The 22,954-nt window shown below is 40.7% G+C and overlaps 1 protein-coding gene and 1 long non-coding RNA gene across 2 annotated transcripts; one reads left to right on the top strand and one right to left on the bottom strand.

Moving 5' to 3' along the window:
* Window positions 1–8,827: 8,827 nt before the first annotated feature.
* Window positions 8,828–14,206, bottom strand: LOC140526102 (uncharacterized). The gene is made up of 4 exons (XR_011974235.1): window positions 13,886–14,206; window positions 13,655–13,726; window positions 11,324–11,402; window positions 8,828–8,992 (listed from the first exon to the last, which is right to left on the bottom strand). It is a non-coding gene; the product is annotated as an uncharacterized lncRNA (long non-coding RNA).
* LOC140526101 (triggering receptor expressed on myeloid cells 1-like) lies at window positions 9,678–22,508 on the top strand. The gene is made up of 6 exons (XM_072642042.1): window positions 9,678–9,841; window positions 10,569–10,910; window positions 11,949–12,072; window positions 16,039–16,157; window positions 17,852–17,910; window positions 22,024–22,508. The coding sequence occupies exons 1-6, from the start codon at window positions 9,790–9,792 to the stop codon at window positions 22,219–22,221; spliced, it is 894 nt and encodes a 297-aa protein (XP_072498143.1). The 5' UTR covers window positions 9,678–9,789; the 3' UTR covers window positions 22,222–22,508.
* The last annotated feature ends 446 nt before the right edge of the window (window positions 22,509–22,954 follow it).

The following is a 22,954-nucleotide window of genomic DNA, read 5'->3' as shown; positions in this document are numbered from 1 at the left end:
TTTTTGTTTTTGTTTGAGTTGGGGTGCTATGCCCATGTAATCATATGCAAGTGGCAACATGCCAAATAGCTGAGATGGACATTGGGATGAAATATGAAGATGAAGTGTAATTATACTGTTGTTCATTCATGTCTGACTCTTTTGTGATCCCATTTGGGATTTTCTTTAGCAAAGATAATAGAGTGACATGCAATTACCTTCTCCAGTTCATATTACAGATTAAGAAACTGAGACAACACAGTGTTCAGTGACTTAACCATGGTCACATAGCTGGTAAGTGTCTGAGAATGGATTTAAACTCATAAAGATTAGTCTTCCTGATTCCAAGACCAGTCTTCTATTCACTGCATCAACTCAGTTTCTCATATGATTATGACTATTTGCTAAAGATAAATAAATCACCAGAAGGGTCATTGAAGTTTATGTACCAATATCTGTTTCTGAGATGGAAGGGATGTAGAAATTCCTCTGAAGAACTCAATTAGATCTTCTAAACTTAAATCTACATGTATGTATCTCAATATGAAACAGCATTGGAGGGGAAAAGTGGACTTAACCTAATAGACAAAAACTGGTTACTGATATGAGTTATGTCTTAATCAGCTATTATATGCAATCTGACCAAAGTTAAAAATCAACATTAATGTACAAAGATAAAGATGAGAAGATATTACATACTAGAAGTTATGGTACCTGGGCAGTGTCATGGATAGAGTGCTGGGCCTGGAGTTTGGAAGATCTGAGTTTAAATGCAATCTGGGACATTATCTAGCTATGTGACCCTCGACAAATCAATTAACCTCCGACTGATTCAATTTCCTTAACTATAAAATGTGAATAATTATACTACACACCTCCCAAGATTGTCATGAAGATAAAATGATAAACCATTGGTAAAACATTTAACAGTATCTGACACGTAGTAGGTGCTTAATAAGTACTTGGTCCTTTTCCTTTTGCAATTGCAATGGCTCCAACTTGGCTCATTCAAATAAGCCAACGACAGTGAAAAGTGGGAAATGAAACAAAGAAAAATCATTGACCTGAACTCACTCCATTTGTTATAGAAGTTTAAAGTAATCACCTGTATGAGTTCCAAATAACCCAGAAATTGCCCCAGCCAGCCAGCATTTGAATTGGGTGCCAGGCAAAGAGCCACGGAAACAAGAAGTAATGTTCATTTTCAAAATCTCACAGAGGGGGAGAGTGGAATGAAAATTCGTATCATGTACTTGGTAAATCTTAAGGAGCTATATGTTATTATTACTACAAAAAAGGGCAGAATTGACTCAAAAATGAGTATTAGGGGGGAAAGTCTTGAATTTACAGAAAGTATAGTGAAATAATCTCGTTGTAAAAAGATTAAAAACTTTATGGTACCTCTGATTTGTTCTCTATTGATTAGTTTAAAGGTATGGTTGAAGGAAAATGTTCTCTTACAGTTAGTTCCTGGATCATCTGCTTTTTTTCTGCAAGCCCCAGCTATCTTAACCAGGTGCCATTCTGTCAAAAGACAAGTTGTCTGTCCCTGTATAATTAGTGGAGTTTTGATCTCCCCCAAAGTGTCAATTAATCTAGTTGTTTTTGTCTTCTAACCAGGTCATCAGAGACAGATGAGTCCCATAAAACAAGTAATGTTCCTTAACTGTTAAAGAGGGGCATGAATAGCAATACCTGAATGTCAACCCACTTTCCCCAGTGCAACCAATTATAATGTTTCCCAACTACCCAGACCCTCTCCTTTCTTTTATGTCAGTAAAGAAGATACACCTCTTTTAATTGGGATTACTAGCCTTGCTCAGGTGACCAGTCTGACCATTTTTCTCACAGTTATGTGTCAGTGTTAATAAAATAATTATACTTTAGAGCCTGTACTTCAGTTTAGCTTCCTTACATTTACTCACCACAAGGTAAGCCAGATCATTCCAAGAACACTTAAAGGTGAAACTAGAAATAGAGATGAGAGATGAGGGAACAGATCTTTCAGCATTTCCAGGATATGCTATTTTCTTAGGCAACTGTGGAACCACAACTTTTGGACTCTAACCCTTTATTCTCACTGTGCTAAGAGGGAAAGTGGAAATGGCACCAACACAGGTAAAATAGAGGAGGAAGCTCCTGTGTAGATGACACAATTTTGAGGGTCCTGGGAAATGGAATTAGAAGATACCTCAAAGAGAGGAAGATATTAAAAAATATGACCAAAAATTATTTATGAAATTCATCAATGTCCATCAATAACAACTCGTACACCTACTTTCTCACTCTAGAATTTCTATGAAGTGATTTATACTTGTACCAACTCAATCTCTACTTATGTGAAATTGATACCAATTTACTGTATCAACAAGGCTAGGAAAGCTTATCAAAAGGATATTCTATAGAGGTCCATATGTTAGGACTATATATCCAGGATTGAACTCACAGGGTCAAAGGGTATGAACAGCTTTGTAACTTTTATTATATAAGGTCATTTCTCCCCAGAGTCCCTCCGACAATGCCCATTTCATCTTTTCCTATAATGTATGTCTCAGACACTGGTAAGGATTCTGGGCTTTTGTCAGGCCAGGTACATCTCTGGGGACCTGAGATAACCAAGGACTTTTTTTTTCCATTTTGAATCATTGCTACCACCTGAGGTTCTTCAGGAAAATCTGTAAATGTATTAATTGTATCATTCATGTCTGGGTATCCCCAAATGGGTACAATAGATGTTTATATCCAATGCTGTGATTCAATGGAAAAACTGGTTTTGGAGTATGGGACAGTCTTTATTTCATCCCCAAAGAAAACCAATATGCTGCACAAGACTCACAGGACCCTATGAACAAATGGAGGGTAGTAAATAACTCAGTGCTCATTAGACTGGAAAGTAAAAATGATCTGGGAGCTGCTGTACTCTCTTTATATCAGATTTATACTATCTGAACAAACTCTGTCAATAACAAGAATGGTTGGCAAGGTCCAGACCTCTTCCAATCCCTCCCATGAAATGACTCTAGGTCTTCAGCTTCACAACATTTAGCTATTGGTGATTTGTTCTCTAAGAAGCACACCATCCATTCTCTCTCTAAGCTGTCAGTGCCTGAACATTTGAACTCTAGAACTTTCAAACCTGGAGGTGTCCATAAGGTAATTCCTAAAACAGACACTTTGCAGGAAACTTGTCTTCTCTGGCTATAAGGAGAGAATCAATATCATGTTGACTAGGAAATCCAAAATTCTCCCTCCCTTAGAGAAGAGGTTGAAGTTAAGTAGTGTTCTTCAACTGCTTCCTTGGGCTTCATGAGGAACATGATCATCGCTGCCATATGCTTCTGAAGGAACAGCGTCAGTATTCCAATGGCTTCCTCATCGTGCTAGTCTCTAACTTGTGGAGAGAAAACAAAACAGAAAGGTAAAAGACAACCAAGAACCAAAGATCCAAGAACTCTCCTTTTAGGTCACCAGAACTCACAGACTACTTCCTTCCCTCCCAAGTTTCTAATAACCATTTATGGGGAACAGATGGAAATTCCATCCATAAATGACAGTCCCATGTTATGTTGTGTTCTGGAAATGAGAGACAAAGAGAGATAGGTAGAGAGAGACATAGAGAGAGACAGAGAGAGAGGGAGAAAAAAGAGATAGACAGGGACAGGGAAACAGGCAGAGACAGGCAGATAGACACAAACATTAGAAACAGTGACAGAGACACAGAGGAGGGATTAGACCAGATTCTTTTACTAGGGAATGGTCAGCTCTTCCAAGATATATTTAGTCCCCTTGGTTCTGAGTCACCAAGTATCTTGAAAATAATCCTAATTACTGTCAACCAGCTTTCAAAGTTGTATTGCTTGTCTGTGCTTCTTTGGGCATTACTTCCATTCTCTTCTGTGTGTGTGTGTATATGTGTGTGTGTGTGTGTGTGTGTGTGTGTGTGTGTGTTCATCCTTTGTTGATGAAGAAGACCATGCCATCAGAGAAATAATGACATGACTTGCACTTGACTTTGTTTTGAGTGAGGGAGGGCTGTGCAGGTCACCAGCCTCACTTCTTTTCCAGAGCCATCTGAATCCAGTGACCAGATATTCATCAGGATGACTGGAGATGACCCAGGATGAGGCAATTGGGGTTAAGTGACTTGCCCAAGGTCACAAAGCTAATGAGTGTCAAGTGTCTGAGGTGAGATTTGAACTCAGGCCCTCCTGACTCCTACACTGGTTCTCTCTCCACTACACCATCTAGCTGCCCTCTCATCTCTGCATTTATTTTTTTAAAAGATGTCCCTTTAAAAGATGTCTTGCCTTCTTTTATCTCTACTCTCTCTTTCTTGTTCTTCTCCTCCTCCTCCTCCTCCTCTTTCTTCTTCTTCTTCTTCTTCTTCTTCTTCTTCTTCTTCTTCCTCTTCTTCTTCTTCTTCTTCTTCTTCTTCTTCTTCTTCTTCTTCTTCTTCTTCTTCTTCTTCTCCTCTATTTTCCCCTTCCTTTCTCTCCCTTTCTTTCTCTCCCTTTGAAAAGTCTCATTTGCTTCTAATCACTGCCTCCATTAATCTTCCTTCTCTTTTATCATCCCCTACCTTTCTGTTATCCCCTTACCGTCACATTTCCTTATTGTTTAGTCACATTTTTATACAGAATCAAGTGTATATGTGCGTATGTGAATACACATGCATACACTCGTGTTCTTTCTTTTTTGAACCAATTTCGATAAGAGTGATCTTCAAGTACTGTCCACCACCCCACCTTCATTTTCACTTCCATTGAAAAGTGCTTCCTTATGTGCCTCTTTTATATGAGAAAAAGTGTTTTGTAATTGTGTTTATATAGTTCCCTTCTTGAACCCAATAAGATGAGAGTAAATCTCAAACAGTGCTCATCCCCCTCCCTTATTTCCCCAAACTATAATATGGTTTTGTGCCTCTTCCTGTGATGTAATTTACCTTTTTCTGCCTCCTCCTCTTCTCTTCTCCCATTACAATCCCTTCCCACACTTTAACAACATTCTTTATCATATCAGTTAATTTATGCCCACTTCTTCTATTTATGTGTATCCCTTTTAAATGTCATAATAAATACACATTTGTCAAGATTAACAAGTATCATCCTCCCATACAGGGATATAAGCAGTTTGACCATATTGAATAACAAGGTTCCCCCTACCCTGTTTACCTTTTTATTCCTCTCTTGAGACTTGTATTTGAAGATCAGATTTTCTATTGAGCTCTGGTCTTTTCATCAGGAATGTCTGGAAATCCAGTACTTCATTGAATGTCCATCTCCTTGCCTGAAAGATTATGCTTGGTCCTTGGTACTAGTCCAAGCTCCTTTGCCTTATGGAATATCATATTCCAATCCATCTGATCTTTTACTGTGGAAGTTGTAATGCCCTGTGTGATCATAACTGTAGTTCCTTGATATTTGAATTGTTTCTTTCTGGCTGCTTATAGCATTTTCTCCTTAATTTGATAGTTCTGCAATTTGGCAACAATATTCCTTGGCGTTTTTAATTTGAAATCTCTTTCAGGAGGTGATGGATGAATTCTTTCAATAACTATTTTGTTCTCTGGATGTAGGACCTCAAGGCAGTTTTCCTTGATGATTTCTGGGAAGACATTGTATAGACTCTTTTTTCTATCATGGTTTTCTGGTAGATCAATAATTCTTAGATTTTTTCTCTCCTGGATCTGTTTTCCAGGTCACTTGTTTTTCCAATTAGTTATATTATATTTTCTTCAATTTTTCATTCTTTATATTTTGACTGATTATTGATGTCTCATAGAGTCATTAGCTTCTACTTGCTCAATTCTAATTTTTAATAAATTATTTTCCAGTTAACTTTTGTACTTGCTTTTCCATTTATCCAATTGTTCTTTTTAAGTATTTTCTCCAGTTAGATTTTGTATATGCTTATCCATTGGCCCAATTTTCCTTTGTAGGGAACTCTTCTCTTCAGTGAATTCTTTTTTTCATAGGTTTAAAATCATTGGCCAATTTTTCTTCTACCTCTTTAATTTGGCTTTTAAAATTCTTCTTGAGCTCTTCCAAGAATGCTCTTTGGGCTTGAGACCAGTTCATATTCCCTTTTGAGGTTTCAGATATGTGTAGAGTGTCAATGCTTCCCTCTTCTGAATTTGTATTTTAGTCTTCTCTGTCCCCATAGTAATATTCTATGGTCTTTGCTTTTCTGATTTGTTGCTTGCTCATGGTGATTGTTTTTTTTCCTGACTATTAAAGTGGATCTCTGCTTCTGGGATCCAAGGAGCTCTGTCCCACATTTCTTTTGCTGAGAACTTGAGGCTTTGTGTGTTGTGGACTCTGATTCTTTCAGCTAGAAGCTATAATGCTGCAGCTTACCATATGCTGAGCTGGCTGGTATGCGCCAAGGCTGAGGCCAGGTGAAGTCTTTCTGAATTTCCCTGAGGTTACACTGAAGCTCTTTGAGTGAGGTGTGGTCTGGCCATTGCAGTTCTCCTCCTCCCCTGAGTTATAGCACAGATAGTCTCAGCTGCTAGTGAAGGCTCACACTGCACTGGTGTTTACCCAATTTCCCTGGAAGTGCTAAGGCACGCCTGGGGTCCTGGTGTTGGCATTTACAGGCTCCACCCCCCTGAGAATCAGGATCTCCTCCTGGTTAGCTGAGGTGGGACTGTCTGGGACACCTCTGGTCCTGCACTAGTCCCCTTCAGCTACAGCAAGAGGTACTCTTCTTGCCAATCTCTTTATCCTCCTGAGTTAAGAGACTGCTGAACCCTTCTTCTGACCTCACTGTTCCAGGATTTTGCCTGGGGAAATATTCTCTGGGTTTGTAAAGGTCAACAAGGGGAGGGTGAGAGCACTTAGAGTTTACTCCACCATCTTGACTGCCAGAAGTTCAAGTAGGTGACTTCCAAACATTTAGTTCAGGAGTGGCTGTTGCTATTACTGGATTCTTGTACTTCTGTCTTACTCAGTTGCTCTAGACTCCTGTTCTGTGCTGATATATTTAAGAAGCCTCACTGCTACTTTTACTTCAGTCTGTCCTGGCGGTTTGACCTCCACTCCACTATGGAGGAGTCTGTGCTGGTGCAGCCCTTGTGCTGTGCATTACCCTAGCCCCATGTAAAATATCCTTTCCATCAACCTTCTAGGCTGTCCTGGGCTGGAAATCTGCCACATGCTATCTCCTAGTGAATTCTGCTCCTCTAAAATTTGTTCAGATTCCCTTTTTAGAGGTATCTGAAGGAATTTGTTGTAGGGCTCAGATGAATTCATGCTCTCACTCCACCATCTTGGCTCCACCCCCTCCTCATTCTACCTTTTAAGGAGTTATCTTCTTCAGTGTATGTATTTTCATTTTGTCAATTGTATTTGTAAAGGAATTGTTCAATTTTTCTTCTCTTTCTCTTGTTTGACTTCTAAAATCTCTTCCATGAAGGTTATTAGAGCTTGAGACCAGTTCATATTCCCCTTTGAGGTTTTGGATTTGGGTATGTTGACAGTATTGTCCTCTTCTGAACTTGTTTTGATCTTCCCTGTCACCACGATACTTCTCTATAGTCATTGCTTTTTTTTATTGTTGTTATTTTTTACCCATATTTACCTTTTTCTGACTTTTATATTTGATTTTTGCTTCTGCAGCACAAGGGCCACTGTTCCAGGCTTCTTGTGCTGGGGTCTATGGACCTGCTTCCTGGTTTGCTCAGGTAGGTCTGGCTACTGGCTTACTGGGAGGCCTCCTATCCCCTACTGTTCCCCTTCAGCCACAGCAAGGGGGACATTTCCCTTAAATCCTTCTAACCTCCTGAGCTAAAAGATTTCTCACCTCAATTTTCTGCTGGCTACAGTATTTCAGAATATTTGCTGGGGCAATATTCTGTGGTTTTTTCAAGGTCTATAAGGGAAGGTGACAGCAACTTACTGCTTACTCCACCATCTTGACTCCAAGAAGTCAAAACAGGTGACTTACAAACATTTCATCTGTAGGATGAAAACTTCAGGAGCAGCTGCTCCCACTACTGTTGCTGGGTCAGCACAGCTGGCACTAGACTGAGTTTCTTTCTCAACCTGGTACAACAGAATTTTTCTATTGACCTCCTGGTTTTGGGGGGGAGGGACTGTCAATCTGCCTCATTCTGTCTCTTTGTGGATTTTGCTGCTCTAAAATTTGTTCAGAGTCCCAAATACACTTAAAAATTACTGAGAATCCCAATATGCTTTTGTGTATGAGATATATCTTGTGATATTTATGATTAGAAATTAAAAGTGATCAATTTGAATCAAATACTCATTGATTTGATTAAAATAATAATAATAAATCTATAACCTGTGTATAAAATATTTAAAGTTAAAAACAATTTTTTAAAAATATCAGTGAGAAGTGTCATTGTTTTACAAAGCTTTGGAAATATTTTGCTGTCTGGCTTAATAGAACAAACCTTGATTCTCAAATCTGCTTTCCATTCATTCTGTTGCAATCTGTTGTTTTAGTTGAAGCACACAAAAAATAATCTGGATTTACACTGAAAAGGGAGGTATTTTTAATGAGGCAAATAGAAAATTATTACAATTATATAAACAGCTATGATCTTTGAAGAACTGTAACAGAGGGTTGGGGACTGAGAAGTACCTGGTGGTGCAATGAATAGTGTTCTGGGGATGGAGTCAATTACATCTGGGTTCAAATCCAGCCTCAGCTACTTATTAATTGTGTGATCCTGGGTAAGTCACTTACCTGCTTTGACCTCAGTTTCCTCTACCGTAAAATGAGGGGCAACAATAGTACCTAATTCCCTGTGAAAATGTGAACATCAATAAGATAATATTTGCAAAAAGCATTTAACATATTGTCTGGCACATGGTAGGCACCATATAATGTTTATTCTCATCCTCCCCTCTTCAAGAGATGCTTGGTCCACTGAGAAGTGCTGGATTAAATGGTTCCTGAAGTTTCTCTTAGCTATGGGTTTTTGTTCCATGGTTCCATGACATAGCTTCCATGAATGGCAATCCTAGATTTATCCTGCTCTTTCCCCCTGGGGAATAATGGACAAAAATTTCTAATTAAATCACAGGACTCTGTGTCCAGCCATCACTCCTTCCAATTCTCTAACTCTCATTAGCCAAATCATTTCCCCGGGGATGGAGAAATTACAGTGAATGTTGGGTGGGAAGGACTTAGTGTGACAAATAAGAAAAGGAATTGTCTCTCACTGTACTACTGGTTCTTCTTGGCCATAGAGAGAGGACAAGGGAAGAGGCAGTGAGGAGATGGCATCTGCGTCTCCTGGATATTCTTCATAAACAGACTCTAAATTTAGACTGCCCCAGAAGCTGCCATCCATCTAAAATTATTCTCTCAGACCAGACAGATCCTTTTCCATTTGCCTAAATCCTGGTGAAGTGCTAGACCCAGTTCTCCTTCCCTTAATCTTCTTCCCTCATGCCCAGGCTCTTTGGGCACTTAAACATGCAATAGATGTTTGTAAAATCAGGAAGCTATCATGCAACACAAGCTCCATTAGTAGTTATGGCCATAGCTTTTCTTAAAGAGGGCTGCTATGTCATCCTCAGAGTCAGAGCCCTGACCAGTGGAATCCCCCAGACATAAGTGCTCTCACCTCTCTTGTAGAAGGTCAGCACTTCTAATCCTTCAACTCCTCCCACTTCCCCAACCATAGCTCCCCCCACTATCTCTTACTTCTTCTTTCTCCTCAGAGGCTCAGAATCTGGCAGGGGAAAATCAGAACCAACACCATCCTGCCATGCATCAGCCCAAGGACAGCATGAAGAAACCACTTCCCATGTCCCCTGCCTCTGGACCCATGGAGGCATGATGGCCAAGGCAGCTCCACTACTGCTGCTACTGCCTTTGCTGTTAATGGGTATCTGGGTGTGGGAGAGTAGGTCAGAGAAAGGCAGAGGTGATGACTGACAGGGAGCAGAGAAGAGAGAGGAGAGTGGCAGAGGGAAGAAGGACAATGCTATGTGGCTATGAGGACCTGGGGAGGGATGGGGGCAGTGATGTGCTGGAGCCAGCTCCCACTGACTTGGAAGACCTGACGGTTACATTTCCGGTCAGAGCATTTACACTTTCAATGTTGCGAAACACTGCATGAAAATGAAGAGTTGATTTATTGTTTAGTAAGTTGGCAAGGCTTAAAAAAGGGCTAGAGAAAATGTTAATGATGTAGATTGATTTTAAAATGTGTCAAGGGTATGTACATGTACATGGATAAGTTTATCTATCTATCTATCTATCTATCTATCTATCTATCTATCTATCTATCTATCTATCTATCTGTCTATCTATCTATCTATCTAAAGTGAGAGAGGAGAGAGAAGACAGAAGAGGGAGAGGGAAGAAGAGGAAGAGGATGAGAGGGAAGAAAAAAGAAAGATTGAGAGAAGTTGTTGTTGTTGTTTACTAGCACACTACTGATAAGGAGGCTCCCTTGGGTGAGGGGCTGGCTCTTCAGGCATGTTTTCCTAGAAGATGTTATTTAAGGAGACGAGCCCCCAGGACCTTGTTCGTATTCTTCAGTCAAGGAAGGGAGGGGACTCAAGGGAGGCCCAGCCGGACTCCCCCTGACCTAATGATCTGCTTTTCAGGATCACAGGGACAAGAGAACCACGTGAAGTACCAAGAGGGGCAGACACTTGAAGTGAGTTGCAGTTACAAGCCCCAGAGAGGTGAGAACAGGTGGAAAACCTGGTGTAAAGTGAGAGAAGATGAAGAGGTGTGTGAAAGACTAATTACAAGGTCTTTAGGCTACACTGGGCAACATAGGGACCCACGAGCCTCCCTGGAGGATAACACCAAATCTGGTACCATCACCATCACCATGTCTAACCTCAGGGTGAAGGACTCAGGCACCTACTGCTGTGGAATCTATAACTCTTACTGGAAGACTATTGATATTATCAGGACAATCGTGGTAGACGTTTCTCCAGGTAAGTCCTTGCCAACTCAATCCCTTTCAGTTCAAGCTTAGGAAATACCTTGTGTGAATATGACCCAGGGCTAGGATGTGAGCTTAGGCCTCCCTGAGGTCTCCAGGGTGAAGCTATTCACCTCCTTTCAGTCCCTCAGCCTCATTTCCCTCCCTTTTTCCATCCTCTCCTCACTTCTTTCCACCCCAAGGTTCTGATAGTAATTCTTTTTCCGGTCCCTGGGGAAGATGAGGCATTTTCTTCTCTGGTCTCATCCACATGCAAAGCAGATATTTGTCCTGGGGCTTCTAAATCTTGAGTGGCCAGTGTCACACTCACATTCATTCATACAAGTGCACCTATGGCTAACACAACCACACACAAACAAGGTCCTCCCAACACAGGCAGAATTGTGCCTCACTGATTTAGGATACCTGAGACTCTGGCCCCAGGAGACAAGGCACAGGGGGGTGGTTCCACCAGAGGTATTGCTGGAGCAGATTCTAGCAGGTTCTAATGGAAGAGCAAAGACATAGGGTCAAGCATAGTTGTGAAACTAACTTGCCTTGTTACTCTGAGAGGACATTCTATCTCTATTAGATGTAGTTCCTTATTTGTAAAATGGGGGTGGGAAGGGACAAGTATAATTGTATGAGGGCAGGAGATACTCTTTGTGAATCATGAATGCTCTTTATCTGGGAATTTTTGGTACTGTTTTTTTCAGGATACTAACCACATCCTACTCCTAGGAATAGAGGAAGAACCCTATGGAATATTCTTGGTCAGGAAGTCAGAGTGTCTGGGGATGGCACAGGAGTCTGATGGTGATATTAGCAGTAGAAACAATAGGCTAGCGTGCTTGATGATATATAAGCAAAGGGATAAGATATACTATAGTTTAATAGCCCACAGCATGCCTACGTACGATGCCTAAAGCTCTTTCAAGGCTGAGCACCTCACTGGGGCAAAGAGTCTAGTTGCTCTGGCCCCGCAAGTAAAGAGGAGGCAGGTGAGGGTGTGGGGTCAAGCGCCAAGTGTTTCCTTCCTCTGTTTTTTCAGCCAAAACATTCAAGACCACCAAAAGTCCTCGACCTATCACTGAGAAACCTCTCACCACCACACCTTCTCAAGCTACCACGGAGACACCTCTCATCACCTCTGCCACCACCTTGGTCACCAGGAGGTACAACTCCTTTTGGAAAATTCATTGTATCTCAGGAACTCCCAGCCTCAGCCATTAGTGTAGTTCTCCCTTGTGCTGCCACAGACTCTTACTCTAATGTCAACTCTTTCCAGCCTTCCCTTCTGTATAGGAGAAGAAAGGGGCAGACAAAGGGAGCTGAGGGTTCCCTTAAGCCTAGTGAAATTATACTTCACACCATTCCCTCATTTCCAAGTCTAGGATGACTTGAAATCCGATTTCTTTTTTCAGTCCTGAACCCAGACTGCCTTGTGTCAAATAATAAGACCTTCCCCTCCTGCACCACCACATTTTGAACAGTGGGTATCATTTATCCCACTCCCACATAAACTAGGCATAACCCCAGATTCCTTTCTGTTAAGTTTCTCTTCTTGATAAGCTAGGCAGCGTTTCTTCATGGCTGATTATCTTTCCCTTTCTTTCCTCAGAGAGATTAATGAACCAACCAGGTAAAATTGTAAAGCAAGGAAAAGTTACCTTCCAAAAAACATTACTTGGAATATGCCTGCCCAGAAAAATGTTCTTGTTGCTGTCACTTCCTCTCTCATTCATTTCTCAACCCCTTACTTCTGACTTCACTCATCTGAAACTGTTCTCGTCAAGGTTACCAATGATGTCTTAATTGACTTCTTCTTAATGATCCTTCTGGACATGTCTGTAGTATCTGACTCAGACAATAATCCCTGCCTCAGCCACACCTTCTTTGCTCTTGAAAACTCTTTCTTGGGTTTTCATGAAAAAACTTTTCCAGGTCTCTCAGCTCCTCTCAGCTCCTTGTCAGATTGCTCTGCTGAGTTCTCATTCATGTCTGTCCCTTCTGTGTGAGCATTCCTGATCTAGCCTGATTCTTCTTTTCCTCCCTCCAGTACTATCGCTAAGTCAAAGATTCTAAACATGGGGTCCATGAACTTGGTATATTATTTTTGTTTAACTCTATTGCTATACCAATAGTTTTCTTTGTAATCTTGCATAATTTATTTTATGCATTTAAAAACATTGTTATGTGAAAGGGTCCTTAGGCTTAAATACACTAAGGACTCTGGATGCAAAAAGTATTGAGAACCCTTTATGCAGAAGATGTAACAAATAATTTTAGTGATTGAATTATATTGTCTGTTCAGATGACATACATATGTATATACATATACACACATATATCTGCATATATACACATATGTATACGTGTGTGTGTATATATATATCTGTATAAAAGTATATGTGTATACACACAGATATGTAAATTCTCCCCTACTCTCTCCTGAGCCCTAGTCAAGTACCACCAAATAACTATTGTATATCTAAAACTGATTGTCTGTAGACAATTCCAACTAAATAGGCTCAAAATGGAACTCACCATCTTCCTCACCTCCTCCTACCCCCTCTGATCCCAAACCAATCCCTCTCCAACTTCCCCATTTCTTTTCAGGGCTTCCAGTACTTCTAGTCATCGAGGTTGGTAGCCTCAGAGACACCCATGATTCTTCACCCTCCCTCACCCTTCTGATCCAATCAGATAACCAGTTTATTCCTTCTGTCCCCACAGTCTTTCTTTTGCCAGTCTTACCTTTTCCACTCAAATAGCCACCCCTCTGGTATAGTCAGGTAGTTGTCAACTGGACCAGAACTGGACTCTAACCTGTGGGTGGCCCAAACCAAATAAAGTAGAGTAGAGAGTAGAAAGTCAGGACACAAACAAAAGTTTAATTCATTTCAGAGTGAACAAAATGATGCTTGCATATGGAAGCCTCCCCTCCTAAGAAGAGGGCTTAAGGCTGCTAAGGCTGGGGTCACTTACATACATGACAGGGTTTGGTCCACAACACAATCATTCTTAGATCCTGACATAGTTCTCAGGATTGGCATTTCTTGGGACAAGAAAGAAAATCTTGTATCTCATGGGAATAATCATTGTCTCAAGTCTTAGGACTCATGGCAACACTGTGAGGTTCAGAACCAGAGTTCTGTGACAGAAACAAGGGTACAGCACCTGTCAGTGACACTGGGATTGTGAATACATGTTGGATGGCCCTGGGAAATAGAAGGAGCTAAATCCCTCAGTGAACATCAGATGCTGGTCCAGGCAACACACTTTGTCAGAGGGAGATATCAACCAGAAAGCAAAGGATTATTGTTATGTCAAGCTCAGGGCACAAAGCCTGTTTGTTAGGCCTCAGCTCTGGAAAACAGGGTATCTCCTACATATTGTGACATAGTCAATAAGCATTTGTTAAGCCCTCACTATGGGTGGGACGCTGTGCTAGTCCCAGGGCATGTAAAAGAAAGGAAAACCACTGAATCATGTCCACAAGAGGCTCGTATTCTAATGAGGAGACACAGCATGAAAAAAATTATATGAAATATATTAATATAAAATACAAATGAAAGATATTCCCAGAGTGAAGGTATTAACAGGGCATATGTTTGTGTGTGTGTGTGTGTGTGTGTGTGTGTGTGTGTATGTGTGTAAGAAGACCAGAAAAGGATTTCTGCAGATAAGTTTGAGGTTCACACCCTTGTCATCTCTTGTTGGACTGTGGCAAAAGCTTCCTAATTGCTTTCCCTGATTCCAGCCTCTCTATTTTTTCTTATCAATCATCTGAAGAGTTACCAATTGGTCGCTATCCAATGGTTGGTAGTTGGTATGCTATCCAATGACATTGTTTTGACCATGTCCCTCATGAAAATCCACTGGGGTGCTACTGTCTTCAGGATACAATACAGGCTTCTATGTTGGCCACTAAAGGCCTTTAGAATGTGGGTCACACCTACCATTATAAGGTAATTGTACGATGTTCCCATTCCTGATCTGTATCTTCCAATGGCAAAACAGGCTTACTTGCTATTCTTTTTATGGTACATTCCCTTGCCTGCCTTGGCATTGGCTCTCTCTCAGGTAAATACTAAATAGTAACTGTTTCTCTTTTACCCTGGAAACTTGAGAATCTTCCTTTCTCTTTTTGATTTTATTATTATTATTATTTTTATTAAAGGGGCAATACCCCGAGTAACTACTAAAAGAGGCCTATTCATTGAGTGGGTGTACCTCACTCAAAGTAAGAATCTGATAAGACTTTAGCCTAAAATGCTCAGGGTTTCTGTAAGAAGGCTCTACTGGTCCCTCCAAATACTAGTGACCTCCATCTCTCTATAACTACCTTGAGTTTACATACTTTGAATTTAATTTGTATTTCTTTTGAATAAACTTAGACATGAATGTGTTCTTACCTCGAGAATACAAGCTTCTTGAGAGTAAGGATTGTCTCATTATGTGTACTTCAGTGATTTGTATCCTTACTGCATCTGACACATAGTGTTTAATAAGTGCTTGTTGATTTATTGATATAAGTTAAATGATACATATTATTTGATATTGTTTGTTATAAGATAGAAATGGAAAGAAGTGACAGCTGATTGCACATGGGTGGAGTGAGAATATGAGGAGTATAATGTATTCTCTATATATTGAGTATAATGCTGAGGTTTAAGGGAATTCAGAAGAAGATGACGAGTTTGTTTTGGACAAGTCAGATTTGAGATTGAAAGTACAGGACATTCACTTTGAAGTACTAGAGTGGGAGGGAGATATAATAGTAAGGACAGTTAATTATGCTGAGGGAAGGAGGGAAAGGAATACCTATTTTTTAAGAGCCTACCTACTATGTACTAGGCACTGGACTAAGTGCTTTACAAATATAATGTTTGTTAGGAGAGAATTCTGAGAAAGATATGGAATATGGGATCCTGCTTGGATTTAGCTGAAGTCAAGTTCTGCATCAGGGCACTGAGTAAGGAGGAGGAAACTGTGGGCACTTGTGGAGAAGAGTGGTAAGAAGCCCAAAGACAAAACTAGGCTCTTCTATTACCTCAGACACAGGGCACATGGCCTTCCCCAGAGTGATCTTGTTTTGTTTGGTATTGTCTCACCTGACTGGTCTCCCTTCCCATTAGCCCAAGAAACAATCAGAAATTCATCATTTGGGGCTCAGTGCTGGTCTCTTTGCTCCTAGTTGGGCTCCTCAGTGCAGGCATCGTGTATGCTGTGAAAATCTCCAGAAAACCAGGGACAGGTAAGACACATGTGGTCACTTGACCTCTTCCCAAGGAGCCCTCAGCTCCATCCTACCTTCCCTCCTTTACTACTCTCTCATGAACCTCTAGCACTTAGGAGTAAAGGGAAGGTGAGTCCAGGGCTCCACAGCCTGTGGACACTACTCTGTTGATCCTCTTTTCTTTTTCTCCTCTATGACAATTAACTCATTCTAATTTTTGTTATGGTTAGTGTACACTTTTCTTATCTGCTCCCCAACACACTGGGAGCTTTCCAGGGCCAGATATTCTCTTGTCTTTTTTTTTCCATCTTTCATACAGGCATCTGTCTTACAGATTTTTTGAAAGGATCAAGTGAGGTAATATTTGTAAAGCTCTGGCACATAGTAGGTACTATATCAGTGCTTATTTCATTCTCCTTTGCTGCTTCTCCCTCATTCTCAGAGCCTAGCAAAATGCTTTGCACGCAAAAGATAATCAATCACTGCATTAAAAAATGAATGAATTGTTAGAAATCTCAAGTAAGTAAAAAGTCCTTTGAAAACGATGTTTTTCCCACTTTTCCCCTATCTCACCCCTCACAAATCAATTTAAAACCAAAACCAATTATTAAGGACTTCTAATTTACCAGGCACTATAGCAGGTGTGGGGGATGTAAAGAAACTCATGGCCCCAAACCTACCCTCCAGCTTACATTAGAATTCTCCTTGTAATGGAGGAAAAGACTTGTTTGTGAATAAAAGTCAAAGACAAGAAAAAGTGAAAGACAGTCATGGCCGAGGCCCAACAAAAACAGGATTTTGAAAAGGAAGAGATCATTTTGAGACAAATTAAGGGCCTGAGTGTGAGGGGTTCAAAAAAGACCTCGTAGGGCAGGGGGCAGCTGGCCTAAGCCAGGGAGCAATAGAGGGACTTCAGTAGAGTAAGATGGGATTAAGGGATGAGGTCTGCTTCTAGGCCCAGGAGGCATCATGTGCACAGAAATGGAAAGAGAAACTTCAGAATTAGAAAGGTGGGGTAGAGACAATGATGAGTAATGTGAAATAAGGATGGAAAACATAGTTGAAAATTAGAATACAGAATGCCTTGATACCAAGGCAGAATTTATACCTTATTCGAGGGATAATGAGCAGGCACTGAAGGCTTTTGAATAGAAAAGAAACTTGATTTCTCTCTCTCTGATTTTTTCTTTCCATAACTCTGTCTCTTTCTCCTCTTGTCTCTGTCAGCCTCTCCACATACCCCCTCTCTCTTTCTGTCTTTTTCTTTCTCTATCTCTACCTCTGTTTATCTCTATCACTGTCTCATACCCTCTTTGTCTTTAACTTTTTCTGTAAGTCTATCTTGCTTCTGCTTCCTTCCTTCTTTCTTCCTTCTTTCCTTCCTTTCTTTTTTTGTCTGTCTCTGTCTCTCTGTTTCCATCTCTTTCTCTGTTTCTGTCTCTTTTTCTTTCTTTGCCTCTGTCACTCTCTGTTTTCATCTCTCTGTCTCTCTTTTGCATATACACACACTCTTTGGGCCACTAAGTAGAAGTGGAAAACAAACAAATTATGTAAGTTTTGATTGGAGGAAATGGTGAAAAAGTGTTATGAGACACAGGAAACACTTCTTCCAGTGGATAGATCCTCAATTTGTGGAGGGGAGAGGAGGAGAATGGAGCAGATCTCATTTCCCCCCTAAAGGGCAGGATCTCTAAAGGCATGTGCTTTGACAGGTGATCATGATTTCCATCATGTCTATGAGGACTTTGAGGAACTGGAGAAAAAGGCCAGGGTAAGTAATACTCACTATCCTTTACATGTGTACACAGAGCACTTTCAATGTAACTTCACATACCTTATTTCATTTGCCCCTGACAATAGTTCTATGACCTGGAGGACAAAGATGTTCTTTCCATGGCACAGAACAGCATGTTTCAGTGGATAGAGAATTGGCCATTGGGCAAAGAAGACCTAGTTTCAAGTCCTGCCACTGACACACACAGGGAGGGTGATTGCCCAAGGCAACTAATGCTCTGAAGATAAGGTATAAAACACTGGCTGATCTGCACTGGTCAGGAGAGGTTCCTACTTTGCAGTTCCCCTGTGAAATCATCATTCTGGACCAAACAGGAAAAAAAAAAATATCTCCAAGCAAATCACAGGATCAGAGGGACTTGAAAGGGAAACAAATTTAGAGATTATCTGGTCCAGCCCCCTCATTAGAAATAAGAAATCAGAGTTCTTTAGAGGTCAATTGACTTTTCCAGTCACACAGCAAATTAGTATGAAAACTAGTAGATGACTAGACTTGGAGTAAGAAAGATGTAGGTTTGAACCTCACCACAGATATGTCCTGGCTGTGAGGTCTTGGGGAAGGTACATGGCAACTCCCTTTGCATTTTCTTTATCTGTAAAATAGGTGTGAAGGGTTGGACTCAATTACCTCCATGCTTCCTTCTGACTCTAAATCTAGATAGGATAAATTAGATTAATGACTTCCCTCTCTTGATTATTTCCAATTTAACCTCTCTATAAATTGCAAATACAGAGTTATTTATATTTTGTTTGCTCCATTAGACTGTGAATTCCCTGAGAGGAAGGATAGTCAGTCTTTTGTTTTCCTTGATATCCTCCATGCCTAGCACATAGTAGGTCCTGCATAAATGCTTATTAACTGACTTTATAGAGATAATCACCACAGACAGGCACTAGCATAAAGGGGTACTGGGAAAGACTTCTTGTAGATAATGTGATCTTTGTTCAGATGTGAGGGAAGAGAGGAAAGTCAGAAGGTGGGGATGAGTAGGGAGAGAATTCCAGGAATGGGGAACAGCCAGCACCAAATCAAGAGATAGACTGTCTTGTGTAAGGAAGGCAGGGTCATTAGAACACAGGGTACTACAGGGATGGAGGAGTTAGGAGCAAACAGACTAAAAAGGTAGAGAGTACCAGATTGGCAAAGGATGGTAGAGGTGATAAAGAACCACTGAAGTTGATTGAATTTGGAGGAGGGTGAGGGCAGGGTGACATAATCAGACTTGCATTTTAATAAGATCACTTTGACAGCTGAGTGAAGGATGAACTAGAATGGGGGAAGTCTTGAGGCAGGAAGACCAACCAGCAGGTTTTTGTAATAGCCCGGGAGTTCAGGCTGCTAGGTAGCTCAGTGGATAGAGCACTAGGTTTGGAATCAGGAAAACTTGTCTCTGTTAGTACAAATCTGGCCTCAAATATTTACTAGCTGTGAGACCCCAGACAAGTCATTTAATCCTTGCCTCAGATTTCTCATCTGTCAAAGGAGAAGGAAATAGCAAACCACTCCAGTTTCTTTGCCAGGAAAAACCCAAATGGTTCATGAAGAGTTGGAAATGATTGAAAACCAACTGAACAACAAGTTGATAAGGGATGATATTAGGGTAGTGGCAATGTGAAAAGAGAGAAAGGGGTATATGAGAGAGATGTTATGAAGGTCAAATTAACAGAAGCCTTGGTAACATATTGGGTATAGAAGATGAGTGAGAGAAAGAGACAGAGAGAAAAATGGAGACAGAGAGAAAAAGAAAGAAAGAAGGAAGGAAGGAAGGAAGGAAGGAAGGAAGGAAGGAAGGAAGGAAGGAAGGAAGGAAGGAAGGAAAGAAAGAAAGGAAGGAAGGAAGGAAGGAAGGAAGGAAGGAAGGAAGGAAGGAAGGAAGAGAGAGAGAGTGAGAAAGAAAGAAAGAGAGAGAGAGAAAGAAAAAGAAAAAGAGAGAGAAAGAGAAAAAGAGAAAAGAAAGAAAGAAAAGAAGAAGGGAAGGAGGGAAGGAAGGAAGGAGAGAAGGAAGGAAGAATTCAAGTTGTTACCTATATCATGTGCTTCTATAACTGGAGGGATTGTAGTGCCCTGTATAGTAATGGGGAAGTTTGGAAGAGGGGAGGGTTTGGGAGAAAAACAATTCAGTTTGAGACATTTTGAGTTTCAGATACCATATTTCACCACACAATCATTACAGATTTTATGCCATTTTTTATAAAAAGTGGAGTGTGAACATTATATGAAGCTTTTAAAACATAATTGTGCCAGTATACTTAAAAATCATTTATTACTAAATTGTTTTTGGTGCAAAATTAAACCCATAACAAGAAAGAAATGTTTTACACATTAATGTATCTCTGATCAACTATACAGTTTAGCTGGAGAAGGAAGATGCAAATCTTACCACATTACATGACTTACTTATGGCACCTTTGCCTGCCCACCTACTCCCTTTGTGTCTGCAGCTCCTCATTGGGCTGAGTGACAATACCATTAGTGCTGCCGCATTCTAAACAAACCACACAGGTAGGCATTCAGAAATATATTGACAATTCATGTGCACTGAGAATTCTAGACTGGTAATGTGAAAATGATAATTGCATACGCATATGCCACTGGTGAATGCATTGCTTCTCTGTTTACCTTTTAAATGTCATGTCAAACAGAATTACACCATGAGACAATTAGACTATGAAAGGTTATAAACCAATTTTTGCAATGAAAACAAAAGGGTGCAAAGATTATGTTGTGAAATACTATGTCTATGGATATCCAGTTCAAGATGTCCAATAGGTAGTTGAAGATTTGACTCTGGAGGCTGGGAGAGAACTAAGGAATGGATAAGCAGATCTCAGAATCATTAGCATAGAGATGACAAATCCATGGAAGCTGATGAGATCATCAAGTGAAATAGTAGAAAATGAAAAAAGAAGAGAGTCTGAGATAGAGTACTAGGGAATGCTCACTATTAGAGACTAGATCCTGGAAAATGAACCAGAAAAGATGAGTATGAAGGAATGGTTTGATAGGAAGAAAGAGGAAAAGATGATGTCTTAGCATCCTAGAGAAAAGAGAATATCAGGAAATAGGGTAGTTGATGGTGTCAAGGATTCCTGAGAGATCTAAGACTAAAGCAGAGGTCCAAATGCTCATTGTAAATAGTATGCTACATGATGGAACCTTATAAACTGCTTCCATTGTGTATGGCACCTATAGAATTCATTGTCAGTTCCTTAGGTTGTACTTGATCTGAATTCCCTAGAATGATTCCTATTGCATCATAAACTGTACCATCTAATTCCCCAATATCCAATTAAGACAACTACACTTAGCACACTACCTAGCACATAGGAGTCACATGGTAAACGTTTATTTACTGACTAAGGAAGCAACTAGCATGATGCCAGATATATAACAGTCACTCAATAAATGCTTGCTGAATGAATGGTTGTGACTGGGACTTCTTGGATCTAGTTCTGGCTGTACCACTCACTCCATGTGCTTGGAAAGGCATCTCCCCTAGCTTGGCTTCAGTATTCTCTTGCATAAATTGAGGAAAATGTACTAGATAACTCCAATATTTTATCTGTGACTCTATGACATCCCCAGGTATGTTTCCTAGGCATGTGGGGGCAGTTAAGTGGTGCAGTGGATAGAGAACCAATGCAGGAGTCAGGAGGACCTGAGTTCAAATCTCACCTGAGATAGTTGACAACTCACTAGCTGTGTGACCTTGGGCAAGTCACTTAACCCCAATTGCCTCATCCTGGGTCATCACTAGTCATCCTGACAAATATCTGGTCAATGGATTCAGGTGACTCTGGAGGAGAAGTGAGGCTAGTAACCTGCACAGCCCTCCCTCACTCAAAACAAAGTCAAGTGCAAGTCATGTCATCATTTCTCTGATGGCATGGTCTTCTTCGGCAACAAAGGACAAACACACACACCAGATCCTAGGCATGTTCTCCTCCCCTGTTGAAGTTTCTTACTTTCCTCTTCTCCACCTTTTCCCCCACCATAAGGATACCAAATTGGGCACCAGCAGCTTCCTCCACCCTGATCTCTACTTTCTAGTTGATGATCTCCTTCTCTCTCTCTCTCTCTGGCTTCTAGGAAGTCACCATGGAAATGCAAGAAGAGAGTTCTGAGGTCATCCAATATGCCTCAGTGATCCATGCAACCCAGCACGTCCTTGAAGATTCAATCTATGCCAACACACAGATGGGGCCCAACCCTGGTTCGACTCCTATCCCCAATGAGCCAGTGGAATACGCCACCATTACAAGAACTGGACCCCAGCTTCCTAAATAAGTTTCCCCTCAGCAGGCAGTGGTGAGAGACAGGGGAGTCACTGAAGGACCTACTTAGTATAGAACTTCAAGACTGGAGGGACAGAAGATATTGGGGGATGTGGGAGAGAAAGCATGAAGAGACCTCATGCCTTTGAGGTGCTAATAGTTTCACTGAGGACACTAAGGCAGGAAATCATTTGAGGATAATTGAAAATTCAACATATTCATATATTAATGGACTCTTACACATGATGGACTGACTTTGCCATATAAACACAATGGGCTAATTTACCCACCACAAATTGATGTTGTATAACTACAACTGGTCCTTCTCTGCTACTCATCAATTCTTTCTTCCTCAATCTATCCTTCTGTATAAGATGGCTTCTTATTCAGTAGGCTCACTTACCCTTTCTCTACCCCCACCACCTCTAACAATTAATTATTCCCATGTGAAAATCTTCAGCCCATAGAATTGAGAACAAGGACCATCTGTGAAGTTGATTTACTGTATATGGAGGAGAGAAGAATGAGGGTGTTGGTACACAGGAATGTCTAAGGCACTGAGAAGATGATGGTATTTTTCTAATATCTGAGAACCTTAGAGCAGTGGGAAGAGAATGGTAGAGACAAGTGACAAGTGGGATTCTTCCCAGTCCTTAGACAAATGAAGTAAGAGTCAGAGGAAGAAAAGAAGTTGAATGGGAGGATATGAGTTCCAACTAGGAGGGTTCCAGATTTCAGACCTAGAC

The sequence above is a fragment of the Notamacropus eugenii genome, chromosome 2 (assembly GCF_028372415.1).
Source record: "Notamacropus eugenii isolate mMacEug1 chromosome 2, mMacEug1.pri_v2, whole genome shotgun sequence".
NCBI lineage: Eukaryota > Metazoa > Chordata > Mammalia > Diprotodontia > Macropodidae > Notamacropus > Notamacropus eugenii.
The sequence above is the reverse complement of the archived record's forward strand: the minus strand, read 5'-3'. Positions and strand labels throughout refer to the sequence as shown.